Source organism: Tachypleus tridentatus, chromosome 4, assembly GCF_004210375.1.
Source record: "Tachypleus tridentatus isolate NWPU-2018 chromosome 4, ASM421037v1, whole genome shotgun sequence".
Classification (NCBI taxonomy): domain Eukaryota; kingdom Metazoa; phylum Arthropoda; class Merostomata; order Xiphosura; family Limulidae; genus Tachypleus; species Tachypleus tridentatus.
The window spans coordinates 13,591,944-13,611,206 of record NC_134828.1 but is presented as its reverse complement, the minus strand read 5'-3'; the positions used below and the strand labels follow the sequence as shown (position 1 = coordinate 13,611,206).

At 32.9% G+C, this 19,263-nt stretch overlaps 1 protein-coding gene across 1 annotated transcript in view; it reads left to right on the top strand.

Moving 5' to 3' along the window:
* The window catches only part of LOC143248597 (RUN domain-containing protein 1-like), a 49,986-nt gene extending 37,657 nt beyond the window's left edge, over window positions 1-12,329 (top strand). Inside the window, 4 exon segments of the mRNA XM_076497088.1 lie at window positions 3,699-3,791; window positions 4,695-4,792; window positions 6,885-6,979; window positions 7,634-12,329. Coding sequence (XP_076353203.1) covers window positions 3,699-3,791; window positions 4,695-4,792; window positions 6,885-6,979; window positions 7,634-7,740 — 393 coding nt within the window. The 3' untranslated portion in view covers window positions 7,741-12,329.
* The last annotated feature ends 6,934 nt before the right edge of the window (window positions 12,330-19,263 follow it).

Genomic DNA, 19,263 nt, shown 5'->3' with positions numbered 1-19,263 from the left:
TATCTTCCTTTATTAAATAGTTGACACATGTTTTGTTTTACCCATACTATCTTCCTTTATTAAATAGTTGACACATGTTCTGTTTTACCCATACAATCTTCCTTTATTAAATAGTTGACACATGTTTTGTTTTACCCATACTATCTTCCTTTATTAAATAGTTGACACATGTTTTGTTTTACCCATACTATCTTCCTTTATTAAATAGTTGACACATGTTTAACAAGTATAATTAGAATTAACCTGCTGACTTTTTACTAAATACACGATGTATGAATCTATTATTCTCATTGATTTGCTAACACTTATCTAAGTACACAGTATTTCCTGTATTACTATCATGAATTTGCTACTATTTTACACAATACATGTACGTATTATTTGAATGGACCTGCTGACTTTGTACTAATTACATGATACGTGTCTATTATTAGACAGTTATAGACTCAAGTCATGCAATATGGAACGTGGACAAAATGACTTGCAACGTTACTTTAAAACCTACCCATTACAATTTACAACTTCAATGACTTATTGACAATCCAACTAGAAAAAGTGCATTGCTGTATTTTCCCACAACCAACCTTGCCAAATGGACATGCCATGTAGTGTTGGCATAATCTCCAAAGTACACACAAGTCTTTAAACATGTTCCAGCAGACTCTTACAATCTCATTGTAAGGGTTACCAAAGTTAAAGATGAACAGTTATAGTCCAGAACTCAGCAGCTTACCATCATTTACAACTTGCAAACAAGACTTGCCCAGATGCCCATCCAGTAGACACTGAAAGTACATTCTAGTGCTTTTGTGTATCACAGAAATCAATGGTAATAATTGGATTGCTTTTTTCAACATCATGGACCTCGCCATTCTGTGCAAGATGTGGGAACCTTGTACCAATAAATGTCAGATGTTACTATCAAATGTCATTGGCTAGCCTGTGTGTACACTTTATGTAAGTAGCTATGCAGTATGAACTGAACACATTTCTCCTTGTGTGATTTCTCAACATTTGTTGACTGTATATGTACAGTGTATGTGTTCGTTGTTAATGTACTATTAATTCAACAAGCTAACAAAATGGTTACTGCAGGACCTGGTATGACTCAGAATTATATCATTAGGTTTTAGAGACTACAAGTGTTCTATGTTGAAAAGATATACTTTCTGCACTACCTGAAAAAATAAGGTCATTGATGAACCAGATGCTACCTCAAATTTTGTGTAGCACTTAAATCCATGCTATGAGGTGGGCATCTTTTCCATTATCTGTATTAGATCATCTATGCCAAGCCTAGGTTTAAATTACAATGCAATTTTCCTAGGGTGAGTATCAGAGTTTGATGTAATATTATCCCATTATCATTGCAATACCAGCATCTACTTTAATTATAAGTTAAGGTGTATACTGAATAGGCAGTGAGTTTTACTTCTTTTACAATTCCAATAAAGTGTCAGATTTGAAAAGAAGAGGATAACATTATCATATTAGTTGAAAGAATGAAAACAAGTGTTTGGCATTTTAAAAGGTGTAAAAATTTCATATTTATATATTTTTTTTACTTGTGAGAAATAATTCTTGAGTTGATAAATACACTTGATACACTTGTCTTGTTTTTAACCACAAGTTACTACCACAAAAATTTGTCTTTTTTTTTTAAGTGTTCATAATTTATAAATTAGCAATTGCTTGTTGTTTAAATATAAATGTTTGTTATACACATGATTAACCATAACCACATTCTGATTGGATCGTGTCCATGAATGTGTCCAATTGTGGAATTATTAAAATCACTACAAAGCTTATAGGAACCAAACAAGATTTTTGTTGCTGAAATGCGTTTAAATCAGAGATCCAAATTTAAAGGCCATTTTTTAGTCAACTTGGCAAAAAAACAAAAAACGATTTTTCTTGTTTGAAAAGTTTGTTTTCAGTAAGACTTACCTGGCCTCAAGTCACACTCACCCATCAAAGTTTACTTTTCATGATATATTTCCTTATCTCCACTTCACCATTTTTCTTAGAAATTATTAAAATGTTCTTGTTTCATATATTTAAATCTTTGCTCAGGTATAAAGAGATTCTGATTCAAACACACAAGCTGAAATTACGAATCAAACCCAGAGATCGTCTCCATCCTTTGTAACTAGTGAAGTTCAATGTGGGGTATCACTTTATCCCACCTAATTATTAACTGTGGGATCCTACTATCAATACTTGAACCAGGTGGTTTTTGTCACTCCATAGGTATTTTAATTGGCAAATATGAGCCAGTTAACAAAGAAACCGTATCATCCTTTGTAAGTGACATGATTACAAACAAGACATCATCATGGCTGAACTATAAGAAACTTCCTGGGTGTCTTCTACTGTATACATCTGGTCAGACACACAGATGAGAGGATTCCTTGTTGTGACTGCCCATCCAATTATAATCAATAAGTCTGCCACTAACTTGAGGTTATATCTGTTAAGCTGTAGCATATTCACAGCTGTGTACACACATCTCGTGGAGTATTAAGAAAGTCCAGAAAATGATAAAAGACAGAGATTGCTCTGCATTTGATGCTTAACTGGTTTGAACAGTTGATGTTTTTTTGTGTTTTATTGTAAAAATAATACACACACATGTGGACTGAAATAAAGTTGAGTCTATCATCAGTCTTGTATGTGTACATTTCTAGCTTGAAGTTCACACAAGGTGTAAGCACACTGGTTGGACACTTTATAATGTTGCATATGAGGCATATAGTGTACCATAATGTTGCATATGAGACACGTATAGTGTACCATAATGTTGCATATGAGACACGTATAGTGTACCATAATGTTGCATATGAGACGCATATAGTGTACCATAATGTTGCATATGAGACACGTATAGTGTACCATAATGTTGCATATGAGACACGTATAGTGTACCATAATGTTGCATATGAGACACGTATAGTGTACCATAATGTTGCATATGAGACACGTATAGTGTACCATCTATTTGTCTTGGCACGATATCAGACATATGAGACACTTATAGTGTACCATCTATTTGTCTTGGCACGATATCAGACATATGAGACACGTATAGTGTACCATCTATTTGTCTTGGCACGATATCAGATTCAAATCATATTCAACTTATTTCGTTTATGTATACTGGAAGAGGTTCTTTCCAAGCAAACTATTACAGAGGGTGTGTAGAAACAAACTGAGAGTACAATATTTTGACCTTCATTATCAGCTACCAAAAAGGCACAGTACACTTTCTCTCTTATAAATCATTTTACTAGACCCACAAATGCATTCTGAACTTGAACAAAATGATTTGGCTTTCATGACTTGTCACTTGACTTGGACTTATCAAAAATGACTTGTTACCCACTCTGTTATTAAGATGGATCTGTTTTTCTTACTAAATACTTGTTACGTGTGTATACAGATGTATTATTAACACATACCTGCTAATTCCATTTATTTTAAAATACTTAGTTTTAAAATTCTGATGTAACCTAACTGTTTGTATTATTACTTGTAAAAGTACTTAAGATAGCTGGTCATCAATCTTAATATGTTATTATATCCTTCAAAATTACTTTTATACATGTCTGATTACAAACAGAGATTTTTAAAAAAGATTTCTGAAGAACATTATTTTACTTCAAAACGTTTCTTAGTCACTTGAGAGATTTGTATTACAGAACGGCAAACAGTATAACACCTCTCCTGCTAGGAAACTGTCCCAGAGTTTTAACCTTGAAATCATAGGAGGAATTGCAATAACTCCTAAACAGGTGCTCATTTTATTTTATCTTTTTCAAATCCTGTCTGCATTTAGATGATCAGTGTTGAATAACAGAACATGTAAAGTATTGTTAAATAGTACAAGTGAATGTTAGCCTGAAAATATTTTAACTTGCATATCAGCTTATTCATCTTGAAACAATTAGTTCCATATCTTTTTTACTACTATAAAACATTTCATTTGTTTCTGCTGATTTATTTTAATGAAGTTCGCAATGTAGATAATGCATTAATTATATACCAAACTTTCTTATTAAAGGCATCGACTAAAAATGAATGTTTGTTTGAAATCAATATAAGACAACTACAATTTTTTTTTCTTTCTCCTCCAAACCAGAAGCTGTTATATATTTCTCTTTCAATAAAAGTGATGCTATTTAACGGTTTCCTAAATTACATGAATACAATTTTTTTTCATAAGAATGAGTTTTCCAAAAAAAACTTAATGAATATAGCAATTCTGTTGTTTGTCGGTGTCTCTCTACACATCTACTTTCTACATGATAGTAAGTGTTCCAAACAGCAGAATTTAATTGTATTTTGAAGTCCACTTGTTATTGCAGCTGAAGAAAAACTTTATTGGTTTGATATTAAAATATAAAGGTTGTCATTTCAAGAAATAGAAATTAGGGTCGATCACACAAAAATATACAACAATGGAAGTGAAAAATGCACCACATTTATCAAATAACAACAAACTAATAGTCATTTCATTTTTTGTCACAGAAAACGAAAGCTGTGTTTTAGTTTATGGAGCATGCATGCTTACTGTAAGGAGTTTCCATGAGAATAGTTGAGTACACATGTATTCTAGACTCTGTGTGTTAGTATAGGAACTAAAAATAATTACAGCAAAGGGTAGCATAATTCAGTTATGCATCCATTTATTCTAGACCCTGTTGGGAGCCATTGACAACATCATCTGCACTCACACACCCCTGAAGAGGAGTAAAGATTCCCATTTCAAAGCTTTTATCTGCTATGCTTTGAAGTAAGTTTTTACAGTATTGTAACATGCTTCCATTTGTAGTAATGTATGATCTTGAAATATGTTAACTCGCATCCCTATAGATATTGTTAACCACAATTAACTTAAAAACAGAACTTGCTTGTTTGATCTCTGACCTCACTTTTAGTGGAGCACAATTTTATCTGAAGGGTCATTCAACTCTGACCCTTGGTAAAATCTGTATTTGAGTGAACAACTACATTACACATACCTATATGTTTCTTTACATTTAATCTATTCACAAACTTTAAAATTCACACGTTCCTTCACTCATACTAAGAGTTTTCTTTTAGTAGAACCAGTATAAATATGAACCACTTATTAACAGATTTTCTGTATAAAAGACAGCTTTCTCGTACATAAACTGAACCCATAGTAAGTAACTTCTGCTTTTAAGTAACACTTGGTTTTATAACCATAACCTTTGTTATTTGCAGTTAACTACGTTCAAAATATGTAATATTAAAGGAAGTTGTCACAAACAGTAATACATGTCAATTAGTAGGGTCAAGCTCTGACTACTTACATCCTAAAAACTTCTGTTAAGTGCTTTCTGATGTAACTTTAGCTTTTTCCAAAAGTTTCCCACAAATTTGGAAATACGTTTATCCATAACTCAGAAATGGAATCCATCTTGACAATATAGTTTGAGATAAAAAGTTCTTAAACAGTATCTTACATTTTGTAGTGGATCTATTAATATTTAGTTAGCATTCAGTTTTGACTTAAGAAAATTCCTATCAAAATTATTAAATATGACTTTTAAGTCAGTCAGTGTTTTTTTATTTAATTCTATAAATAATTAGGTTTCACCAAACTGTAGAAGAAAGAAATCTTCACAAAAATAATGCACTTCTTGTTTTTCTTTGTTTTATAAGAACATAAAAGTGCAAAAAAATGGTATGACAAAGGAAATAGTTAACAGTATAAACCTCATAAATTAAAAAAAACATTCTAACTGATCATCTGAAATAATCAGTAACTCTAATATATACATAAAAGTACAATGGCACCTAGGTCTTAAATATTAGGCATTAGACCACTTAAAAAAAAAAACTTTTCATAAAGGATTTAGTCTTAAGTATACTATCCAATTTATCCATTTTAATATTTCTATATAAATTCATATATTTCTTTGTTTAAAGTTGCTTGATTATCCAATACATTTAGCTTTAGTTCATGTAATATCGAAATCTTTACGTCATGTGGTAACCAACAGTTAATTAATTCATTTTCTACTTTCTACTTGTTTAACATTCACTTTAATACATCGACTCCCACACAACCCACTTGCGAGTTCATGATAGTCTTTCAGTAAGACTTACATGAACCACTAGTTAGTTGTATTCTGTTTTCTTTTTAAAGGGCCACTTATTGGTGGGAACACAAACAACAGCTACACTCTTCCTAAAAAAAGTGACTGTAGAATAATTAGTGGAACACTTGAAAGTATCGGCAAAATAGGCTTGGGAGCCAACGTGTTAAGCGTGAAATGTCTTTGCATATTTAGTGAAGAACCTCAGTCTTTTACTTATCTCGTCTGTAGATTGTATCTTTTGATAGTCCCATAATAGCACAGTGGTACGACTGCAGATTTGTACCACGACAAACCAGGTTTTGTGATGAGCACAGCTCAGACAGCTTTTCCTCTAGTTTCGTGACAAAGGGCAACTTTTTGATAGTAAGCATGATGTGTAATTGTTGTGTCATGGGTAGTTTCTAAGTTTCTTACTTTTGCCTGAAAAATTTTCTATAAATAAATATAAGCGTTTTGTAAGATTTCCTAACAAACAAATGTTTGTAGAACTTGTGATGTCGAGAAAACCCACTTTTAGAGAAAATTATATGCGTAAAAATGGTTGGTATGGATAGAGAAAGCACAACGTAGAGGAACAAACAACATTTCGACCTTCTTTGGTCATCGTCAAGTTCGATGCTTTCTTCTACTTTCTATTCAGCTGATTTTACATTGATAATGTTTGTACAACTGTTTTTTATTATATAGCTTAATTCTATTTTATTTATTTATTTTGTTTAATGATGATAAAGTTTTCCATCAACTGTTTAATGATAGTGAGAAAAAGCTGGTGTCGTGGTTAAGACTTATCTTGAGAAGCCGTACTTTGATTGAAAGGTACTATCAGCCATGGAGCTATGTTGTTAAGACAGGTAAGTTCAAACACATGAATACTGTAAGTTTTTTTAAAATGTATACATTTTTCTATCTATGCTAAATTATTAAATTTTGAATGAATCATTACTTTAAAAAATGTTGAGCTGATCATAGCCTATTGGTCAGTGTGATGAGCTATTGATCAAAATGTTCAATCAACAACTTACCGTTAAACGTTCTCTCCCACACTATCAGCTGTGGTAGTATTATAATTGTGAGCAACATTTAGTTTAGAGTGATTGTAGTGGCTGTCATTTACTGTTGAATGGTTTACTTTTAGTCAGTACTTCTAGGAATGGCTTTAATTGAACTTTAAGAGGTCTTTGACCTGATTGTCTAGCCTATGTGTTGTGTAGGTCAGTGTTCAGGTTGAAAACACCAGTATGGAAAAATATAATTTGTTTAAATCTGCAAATAAACTTATGTTTCTACATCCATTACAAAATCTAACTAACTATTGGTCTGATTGAATTCAAAAACTTTTATTGTACATCAGTCTGAAAAGATCATTTTTCTGTATCTGCGTAATAGTATCGTATAAAATTAAAGCTTCAGTTTAAAGGCATAAACTTTGTTTTTAGAAGTGAATCAGCATATTTTAGTTCTTGTTATACATAAATAATCAGATGTTTGTGTATTTAATACCCAAGGATTCGAAGATTCTCTACGATCCTTAGAACAACTGAATCAGTTTGACTTTGACCTTCCAATGGACTTGGCAGTTAGACAGCTTCAGAACATTAAAGACGCATTTTGACAAACTGTTGGAAACTCTGCATGTGCCCAGTTTCTCTCTTCTAGTCCAATGTCAGTACCGTTTTCTTAAAAGAAATACTGCAGATTGTCCTTCAAACTGTAACACTTATGTACATGTTTCCACTTCTTGTAGCTCTTTCACATGTATTTACTGAAACTGTTACTGTGGTGTGCACTTGAACACACAGTGTGTTCTGATTTTGATGTGAATATGGCTGTTTTTTGAAATAATGCTTGAAGAACAAAAGCCTAAAACGTTTCTGGGGAGAAAAAAAATACAGTCATTGTTTTTATCGAAGATTTATTATTATAATTAATATTAAACAAAATTGTTAAATTACCTCGTAATTTCAAGCTAATGGAAAATAATGACCTGTAATAAAATTCTGATGACATTAATACTTGGCAGATATAGAATCGTATCACGTATTCATATGTCTTATTATTTTAAGCATTTGTTCAGGAGTTTGTAGCATTAATCTGAATACCTAATTATTTGAGCTAAGCCTATAGATGACAATAGGTGGTTTTAAACTTGTCCACATTTGTCTGACCATATATTTAGTTAAACATTGTTTTCCAGTAGTTTTTAAAAGTGACGTGCATTTGCTTGTGATAATAAAAGTTGAATGATATGCTAATCTTAATTGTACAATAAAATGTCACTATTAAAACATTGCAATTACAAACCCTGGTAACAACAATATAGAAACACTGTTTTCTAGTGAGGAAGTTCGAGCTGTATCCAGATGTGCTATGCTGAAGGAAATTTTCAAGTGGTTAAAATCTAAGATGTGTTCATTGTTTTTATGTTTTTTCACCTGAGCAGCAACAGATCTGATGTCTAATTAATGTAAGTGAACAACAGTTAAATACACGTAGTCAGCCTTTAACAGTTATAACTTTCTGCGATTTTTCAATTAAACAGAAATACCACAGCGTAATTCTGTAAACTCGCAAGATAAGATAATTTGTTCTATTTGAGATACCTCACCATTAAGTTTTTTCAATCTTGTTGTACTGAAGCTGTAAAGGTTTGCAGAAAAACATTTATCTTTTAAAATCCAGTGAATGTAAATAGAAATACACTACACTGGATAATGTGCCAACTTTAAATACTCCTCAGATATACTTGTATAAGTATATACAGGTTGTTTCCTTTTTTCCTCCTGTCGTCTATATACCAAAAACTTTTGATGTAATTATTCATTCCTCCATGTTGGATGTATCTGGGTATACTGGTAATTTGAAGTACATCAGTACTGTAATATTCAAGTTGTTCTTTTCAGCTTATGTTTAAACTATCTATAATTGTTGTGGTGCTGCTGGTTTGCTTTTACTACTAGTTTGATTATTCTAGTTTGAAATCAAATCGCATTTTACATAGGAGTTAAAACTGTGATTTTCTAACTTATTAGAAGTTCGTACTTGATATTAGAGAACATACCCAGACTTTATGGTAAAACGTGAGAGGTACTCCTGTGATACAACTCTAGAAATTTGTTTGTTTGTTTTTAAATTCATTTTTCAATGATTTTGGAAAAAAATATATTTATTTTACTGTTAAGTAACTTTCTGTACCCACCTTAGTTATGCTCTTGACTGAGAGAAAGCCAATAATAGTTGTAATCTAATTACAGCTCCTTCAGAAGGTAAACAAAAAACTAAGAGTGGTTAACAACACCAATAACTTGATTTAATTTTGTAACTTCTCTACTTGTCAAAATGTGGATAAGCTATAAAAATTGATTGGAACAGACTTTACTATATAGTTTCAGAGTTCTGTTGTACAAACTAGCTTGAACAGTTAGTTACGGCTGTCTTACACGAATGTATCAAACCAGGTTGCGATGAAATTGACATCTACAAACAGACTTAACTGGTTTGTGTTGAAGAACTGTACTAACAAGATAAACTGGACAGACAAAGCTTTAACTGGTTTGTGTTGAAGACCCATACTGACAAGTTAAACTGGACAGACAAAGCTTTAACCGGTTCGTGTTGAAGACCCACACTAACAAGTTAAACTATACAGAGACAAAGGTTTAACTGGTTCGTGTTGAAGACCCATACTGACAAGTTAAACTGGAAAGACAAAGCTGAATTTCAGAGAGAAACTTAATTGGGTAATCCTAATTTTCCTTCATATAAACAAACTTTCAAGTTTTTATTAAATGTTTGAGAAGATAGAAATGTATGAACTAAATTATATCCTCGTGGCTCTTGTTCATTCACAAAATGTTTGTAGAAAATAAATTAATATGTTCTTTAAGGAAAACAAATGCATGCTATCTTTGCATAAGTCAGTTTTTCACCTCTTCAAAAATATGAAATCCTTGATATAGGTACTTTATCCCTACACATGAAAGTTTTGTAAAAAAAGGTAGTTTTTATATTTGATTTTGGAATCACAGCTAATTACATGAGAAGGTTCAAAACGAAAATTGTGTTCAACTCGTATTTCCAAGTTATACATTTGTTAGTAGAATTTTAAGAACTTCTGAAGTCAAACAGTTTTCGAGACTTAAGCTTTCAACTTTTCATAACTGTCAGTAATTTTGAGACAAATAAAACACAATGTCAATAGTTGATGAATTTCTATAAAAGAAAACTTTAATTGTTGATTTGTTTAAGGAAAAACTAATTTGTAACTTCTTTCTTTGTAGTGTAGTGATCTGTTATTGAATTTGTGGAGCATTTCATTGAAGATAATGGTCACATTTGATTGTAGGTGTACATGTTCCGTATACATTTGTAAAGTGTGGCAATATTTGTAACTTAAAGTGTGTATTTGTATCAATTAGTGCAATTATTACTTTTAAGCTAGAAAGAAACGATGTAAATATGAGTTGTGTTAATATTGATGAGATATTTGACTTTTTTCTGTGAAACTGGACATAGATGATGTACATGGACTGTGAGCTTTCAATTTGTTTTACTGTTATTGTGTGCAAGATATTTAAATTTCATTCCTGTAGTTTTTAAATTAAGCTGATACATATAAAACATTATGTAGTGAGAGACTGCTAATAAACACAGTGGACCAGGGAGAGCCATCTTTGTCACAAGTACTTTAGAAGATTTAATAACTGAAAAATATTGATTTACCTGGTCCCTAGAAAGAGACTCAACGTGTTTAGTGTTGGAAATGTATACTAACAAATTAAATTAGATGGAAATGAAGCTGACCTTTGGAAAGAAACTTGACTAGTTAGTGTCCAAGTCATTTAATAACAAATTGAACTGAATAGAAATGATAGATTTAATAACTGAAAAATATTGATGGAGGTTAATGAAGACATAAAAATAAAGATTGTTATCCCTTGTTTTCTTATTTAATTAAGTTTCAAGTGATGGTTACAGCTCCTATCTTCAGTTGTAGCCAGTCTAATACTGAGTTAAATACTGTTACCCCAGTTTCAGTTGTAGCCAGTCTATCACTGAGTTAAATACTGTTACCACATCTTCAGTTGTAGCTGGTCTATCACTGAGTTAAATACTGTTACCCCATCTTCAGATGTAACCAGTTCATGGACTAACAAGAATATTGTTGGGATAAGCATTGTTACCAGATGTTTTTGTGAATTTTAATGCTAGTAAGTGTCTTGGGACACTTTATTATGCCTTTATTATGTTCTAAAAGCTGATTGTCAGTTAATCTGTAAACAGAAATACCTGAAGTTGTTTGCTAATGCTGTGACTGAAACTGTGCAAATCAAATTAAAAAAACAACTGTTTTTATGTCAGTCTGTCTGTATACATGTAAAGATTCAGTTCTTCTTTTCTAAGTATAATTATCCAGGAGACAGAATTTGTATTGTCTAATTATGTTAGATTGGTTAAAAAACATGTTGCATTATTTATACAGAAATCAAGAATAAACTTAGTTTTATCTAGTCATTTTATTTTTCATGTTTGACTATTAATATAACAAATATAAAAATCATGTTATTATGTTAAAAATCATACAGAAGTCAAGAATAAACTTAGTTTTATCTAGTCATTTTATTTTTCATGTTTGACTATTAATATAACAAATATAAAAATCATGTTATTTTGTTAAAAATCATACAGAAGTCAAGAATAAACTTAGTTTAATCTTGTCATTTGGTATTTTTACGTTTGACTATTAATATAGAGTAATATGTTTTTCTAGCAACTTAAATTTAGACAAATTGGTGGCTGTGATCAAACCTTCTGATCTTAGGTCAGTTTATTCATTTTCAGTTATCAAAAGTTCCACATAAAAAGCTGTATTGAGAAAATGTGTCTGTGGTCGGTTACATTTTAAGAAAACATTGTGTTCCAGTATTTAAATTGTTTGGTTATAGAACTTGAAGTAGCTAGAAATTTGATTTGTGTTTGTTGATTCTAATAAACAGAATTAATCATAAGAAAAGTTATAGACTGACTGAAAATTATTTCTTTAACTTTGCCTTATCTTAGAAGTAACATGTACTGCTGTTCTTCACTTTGTTTGTAACTTTGAAACACCAGGAAATCTCCATTTACTTAGAGGTTTGGACCAAAATGTATGATTTATTTCTTACCTCTGTATTATCTAAATTAAATGTTTTCATTTCAGCATCATTCTGTTCTCTTTGTAGTGAGACCTGATTGTTTTTCAGTTGAAATATTTATTAATTAAATTAATTAATTTACTACAGAAAGATGAAACATTCTTTTGTAGTTTGTTTTACAATAATTAATCACATGTAGTAATCAGGTGTTTCCATTCCATAGTCCAATGTGATTTTTATACAGAAATTAACTTTGTTTAGTTACTACCAAATCACTTGCACACAAGACAGTAAATTTTCATGTTTGGAATAACGTGCGCTCAGTAACACAATGAGACACTATTACAGTATCATCAGATTTAGGTAATATGAGAACAGGTTTCAAAACTTGATGGACTAAAACTGCCTGTTGACTGAAAATAGGATGGCATTTCATCTTCTACACTTAGGCTTTCTTCAGAGGACTCTGGTACCTTGTGTAAAGTCTTATTAAATAAAAATAAGTGTAGCTCAGTGATAAAACTTGGACTGTCGGGTAAAGTGAGCATGGTGATTGACAGGTGTTGTCCGTCGAACTGCAACATTATTTTACATGTAGAATGTATTGAGAGTGGATATTCCTAGGTTGCAGATGTACATATCATTGTCATGTTGAGTTCAGGTTGTGAAACATGATGAAAATAGTATCTTTGATTTTTCTTTGTTTCCAGTCGTAAACTTTGCTTAAAATTTCCATATAGCAACGGACAAGATCTGCTAATCACTGTACTTGCAACCTGGGCCAGGTGGTTAAGGCACTCGACTCGTAATCTGAGGGTCGCGGGTTCGAATCCTGGTCGTACCGAACATGATCGTCCTTTCAGCCGTGCGAACATTATAATGTGACGGTCAATCCCACTATTCATTGGTAAAAGAGTAGCCCGAGAGTTGGCAGTGGATGGTGATGACTAGCTGCCTTCCCTCTTGTTTGACACTGTTAAATTAGGGACGACTAGCGCAGATAGCTCTCATGTAGCTTTGCACTAAATTTAGAAACCAAACCCTCAGAGCATGAGCTTTTCCACTAGGCTATGCTTATGTTTATGAGGCTTTACACAGTTCCTACAGTGGCCCGAACTAGCCCTTAATATAGAGGTTCAAATGTTGTCCTCCTGTCGACCAACAGGCAGTTGTAGTCCATTATAGTGTTCAAATCTACTATGTCTACTTTGCCTAAAATCCCATGTAAACACAGTGACAAACACGTACACTGTTCTAGTATCACTATGTTTGAATGACATGCACACAGAATATTTATATACCCAGAATATATAATATTATTCCAACACTAAAACAGTGTTTCGGGTATACAAATATATAGACACACACGTATACCTACATATGTGTGTCCATATATCTATATACTCAGCACTATTAGTGTCATCAGCTTTGAAATAATATGAATACTTCGTGACACACTCAAGACACTATTCTAATATTACTAGGTTTGCAGTAATATGTACATTTCAAGATACTGTTTTAGTGTAATTTGGTTTTGGATAAAAATTGCTGTAGGAAGATACGTCCATTAAGCATTTATCTTAGAGTTAAGCTTTTAGTAAACAAAAGCTACAGTTTCACTGTCTTGATTATTACAAACAAAAGTATATGGTTCTCGAGATTTTAGGAATGTTTATCTTATCAAATATCGTTTTTTACCATCAGCATTTAACAACTGGTCATTAATTTAACAAAATAAAAAGCAGTCTGACCAATAGACAATATACGTATGCGTGAATGTTAAGCATTTTCTTCAAATTAAAATCTGCCGGGCACAAAATAGTGTTATTTTTGAATTTCGCACAAAGCTACTCAAGGGCTATTTGTGCTAGCCGTCCCTAATTTAGTAGTGTAAGACTAGAGGGAAGGCAGTTAGTCATCACCACCCACCGTCAACTCTTGGGCTAATCTTTTACCAACGAATAGTGGGATTGACCGTCACATTATAACACCCCCACGGCTGGGAGGGCGAGTATGTTTGGTGCGACCGCGATTCGAACCCGCAACCCTCGGATTACGAGTTGAACGCCTTAACACGCTTGGCCATGCCGGGCCCGCACAAAATAGTAAAAGATTTAATAAGGAAAGAAAAAAAAATGTATTCGTCACATGTGCTTTAGTACTGAATTTTAACTAATTCGCATTTATAAGTCGTGACAAAGGAATCTCACTGTTTTTTATGATAAATTTGGATACTCAACACGACAGCTCAGCCAAAAATTAATAAACAAAAGTTGGCCAAAACGGTCTTTCAGTGCAATATCACAGGACAGTTCAATAACAGAATCAATTTCTGATTCAATGAGTTGTAATCCTTCCTCGCGTCACCAATAAAAGGGTTCTTAATCCACAATTTACTGTTATCAGTTGGAAAAGTTTATTCCCTGAAGCATGATTTTAGCCACAAGGTGCTCTTTGATTGATGAAAAAATCTCATCTGGAATATTACCTTTTTCATCTTGGTTCTGTAATTCTTTTAAAGTAGAAAAGGGATTATAATTTCTCTTTGCAACTAAATGTACCCACAAGTTTTTGTTGTTTTTTTTATGGCTGCTTCAATCTTTTCCTGGACTTTAAAAATAATTATGTAAGCACCTTGTGAATTTAGATTTGACGCATTTAAGAAGCCAAAAGTGTCGCATAAATAGGCCACCTTAATTAACCAATACAAATGATGAAACTTTTGTCTAAATTCAAATATTACATCCTTTCTTGGAGGGTGATGTTGCTCCAAAAACAAGGTAACTTTATTTTTCATTTCGATGAGTCTTTTTAAGAGATTTCCTTTTGACAACCACCGAACTTCAGTGTTGTTGGAGAAGCTTGTGTTCACTTCCTAATTCTTAACACAAAGCAGTAAAGATTCTGGAATTCAATGAACTAGATTTTGTATAGTTTATGAATTTAACACATTCTTGCACAGTTGAATTCATAAGTAAGGGTATTTTCTTCACAGCTAACGCCTCTTCTGTGAATGTAACCATTCATGGTCTGGTGCCACTGCTCGGATCCTCTGGAAAACTCCTGTGGGAACCTGCCATTTAACGAGCTCTATTATTGATTTAATTAAAAATATCGTCATTCGTTGTTCTTGTTGGAAGTGGTTTAAAACAACAAATCTTGAAACTCTGTACAATGGACGGCAACTGTAATTCTACAGAAGACGAAAGGCGGAAGACTTTCGAAACGTCGTCCTCTACATTTGTGTCTCTTCAACAGGCAGTTGCCGTCCATTCTACAAAGTTTCATAACGAATACTCTGCCTAAACAATCTATCAAAGAATACAATAAATCTTCATGAATTGTGTCCTTATAATAATATCTTATAAAGCACATTGAATTGGCATTATCTGCTGTGTCTGTACTTTGATTCATTTGCAATGAAATAACTGAGAACAGTAAACTCGATGAATAAGAGTTTCTTCAAAATGTTTCGCTATATCCACAATTCCACGCTTCACTATATTACTAGATAGGAACAGTATTAGAGACGAGTTTTACAAAAAAAAAAAAATGAACTTAAAAATCTTTTAGTTAGTCTTAATCTCAGGGTGTCCAAACTGCACTATGTGAGAGCGCTTTAATTCCTGAGGGAGTGAAAATATGAAGGAAACCGTCAACTTGTGAATAACATAGTTTCGTAACCTTAAGTACAAACATTTACTTTATCTTAGCTAAAATACTGGGAAATTCAAGTCAGATGAAATGAAAATTTTAAATTATGATGTATTTGAAAATATTAATTTTATTAAAATATATTTATATCAACTGGTTAATTACATCTTTCTTTAATATACAACAAAGGCTTAGGGAAAGTATAAAATAACAATTGGTAATCTTCAATATACAACAAAGGCTAAGGAAAGTATAAAATAACAATTGGTAATCTTTAATATACAACAAAGGCTTAGAAAATGTATGAAATAACAATTGGTAATCTTTAATATACAACAAAGGCTTAGGGAATGTATGAAATAACAATTGGTAATCTTAATATAAACAAAGGCTTAGGGAATGTATGAAATAACAATTGGTAATCTTAATATAAACAAAGGCTTAGGGAAAGTATAAAATAACAATTGGTAATCTTCAATATACAACAAAGGCTTAGGGAAAGTATAAAATAACAATTGATAATCTTTAACATACAACAAAGGCTTATGGGATGTGTAAAATAACAATTGGTAATCTTTAATATACAACAAAGGCTTAGGGAATGTATAAAATAATTGGTAATATTAATATAAACAAAGGCTTAGGGAAAGTATAAAATAACAATTGGTAATCTTCAATATACAACAAAGGCTTAGGGAAAGTATAAAATAACAATTGATAATCTTTAACATACAACAAAGGCTTATGGAATGTGTAAAATAACAATTGGTAATCTTTAATATACAACAAAGGCTTAGGGAATGTATAAAATAATTGGTAATGGCAGGAATACAGTTAAATTAATTTCATTGTTTTAGTTTTTTGCGTACCGACTTTTTTTTTCACGGACGTTTCTTTACCCCGTTGATTTTATTTCGATACCTGGCTTTTAGACTGTCAGTGTAATGCTGCGAAACACTCTCCCACCTAGGAAATATTAAATAACATGATAATGTAAAAATATATATGTGTGTATATAATCTGTTCATAACACCCTTTAAATTCTGGCCCGGAATGGCCAAGCGTGTTAAGGCGCTTGTCTCTTAATCTGAGGGTCGTGGGTTCGAATCCCGGTCGCACCAAACATTCTCGCCCTTTCAGTCGTAGGGGCGTTTATAATGTGACGGTCAATCCCACTATTCGTTGGTAAAAGAGTAGCTCAAGAGTTGGCGGTGGGTGGTGATGACTAACTGCCTTCCCTCTAGTCTTACACTGCTAAATTAGGGACGGCTAGCGCAGATAGCTCTCGAGTAGCTTTGCGCGAAATTCAAAAAAACAAACAAACCTTAATTCCTTCTAGTTGAGATACGTTCAATAAAATCCACGTGCTTGTCAAAACTTATTTTTGTTTCCAGTGGCTTTATTGAGTTTAGTGGGATCTCATGCTGTTTAAGTTTGAACATTATGTTCTTCTCGGACCCTGAGAAAATTTATTGTATTTGTCATAATTGGGGTTATCGTTGTTATGCAGTAGTAAATTATTGTTATTGGTCAAGCCTTCTTTGAGTAGAAAGTTATGGTAATGGTGATAAGGTTTATTGGTTCATTCTTAGATGACCGCAACGACTTCTGAACTACGTGTTTGTGTTAAAACCTCATAAAAACTAACTATACGTAAAAATGTAAACATTTATATATCACTGAAGCATGTAGAAAATACATGTTATGCCTATCTATTACAAAAAGTTGCGAGGTATTTTTACAAGATAAATAAATTATTATCATGGTCATATTAGTCAACCTGCACAGAAAAATGTATTTCTACAACGTAAATTTAAAAACAGAAAAAGATAGAAGTAAACAGTATACAACAGGGTGTTCGGAAAGTCACTGTGCAGTTTTGTAATCATATTTTATTATATTTCAGATTTTGATCCCAATATGGTTTTAACAACCGAAGAACGTGTATGGCTCGTCGAACACTTATTCCGAGAAGGTGGTAGATACACAGATGTTGTGCGACAGCGATTTGCTGAAACATTTCCAGATACACCTGTTCCACATCGCAATATAATAAATAATAACAATAAAATAAATAATATAAAATTATATATTCAAACATCTAAGCACGCCCTCTACATTCCGACACTCAGTTACACAACCCCTTTCAAACATGTGGTCAGCTTCCGGTCAGTTACCTCTTTCTTTCTTTGTGAACCTGACGAATACTGAAGAAGGACGAAACGTTGTTCGCTCCTCTACGTAAAAAAAATTTATCAACCCAAACGAGCCGTTTTACATATATTTTTTCTCTACAAGTGGGTTTTTTCGACATCACTGATTAAAAATTTCATCACGGCGATTGTACGAGAAGTGTAAGTCTTTGTGTTTCTATGTGTGTTTGTATTTATCTGTTACCATTGTGTCTGAACTAACATACCTTACACCACTATTAATAGTACACGCTCATACGATCGTTAAGAAACTAAGAAATTTAAACCAGTCCGTAACTTTGTTGATAAGTTTCGGGAAACAGGATCAGTGGATGATCCCAAACGCTGTGGAAGGCCAGCAAAGCTATCGGAGGAGAAACTGTTGGATATTTTTGATAGTCCATCAAAACCATTACGAAAGTAAGCTCAGCAGCATGATATTGGTCTTGGAACTGCTCATAAAGCCGTCAGAAAGAAATTACATCTCTTTCCATACAAAATAATGGCGGTACAAGAACTGGAAGCAACTGATAATGAAAAATGAATACGCTATTGCAGATGGTTTAACCGATTTATCGAAGAGAATGCGGCTAATGTATTGGATGTGACCTTTTTCACCGACGAAGCATGGTTCCATCTCTCGGGTTACGTTAATTCACAAAATTCAAGATTGTGGTCATCCGATAATCCTCACAGTTTGCACGAAGCACCCCTACATGATTTCAAGGTTGGTGTGTGGGTTGCGATTTCCAGACGTCGAATTGTTGGCCCTATATTTTTTATGAACACAATAAACAGCGAGCGCTATTGTTCGGAGATTCTTCACACCTTCATCGGTCAGATGACAAGTGATGAAATCAATTACTCATGGTTTCAACAGGATAGTGCTACAGCCCACAGATCTATGCGGTTATTTTTTGTTTTTTTGGAATTTCGCACAAAGCTACTCGAGGGCTATCTATGCTAGCCGTCCCTAATTTAGCAATGTAAGACTAGAGGGAAGGCAGCTAGTCATCACCACCCACCGCCAACTCTTGGGCTACTCTTTTACCAACGAAAAGTGGGATTGACCGTCACATTATAACGCCCCCACGGCTGGGAGGGCGAGCATGTTTAGCGCGACGCGGGCGCGAACCCGCGACCCTCGGATTACAAGTC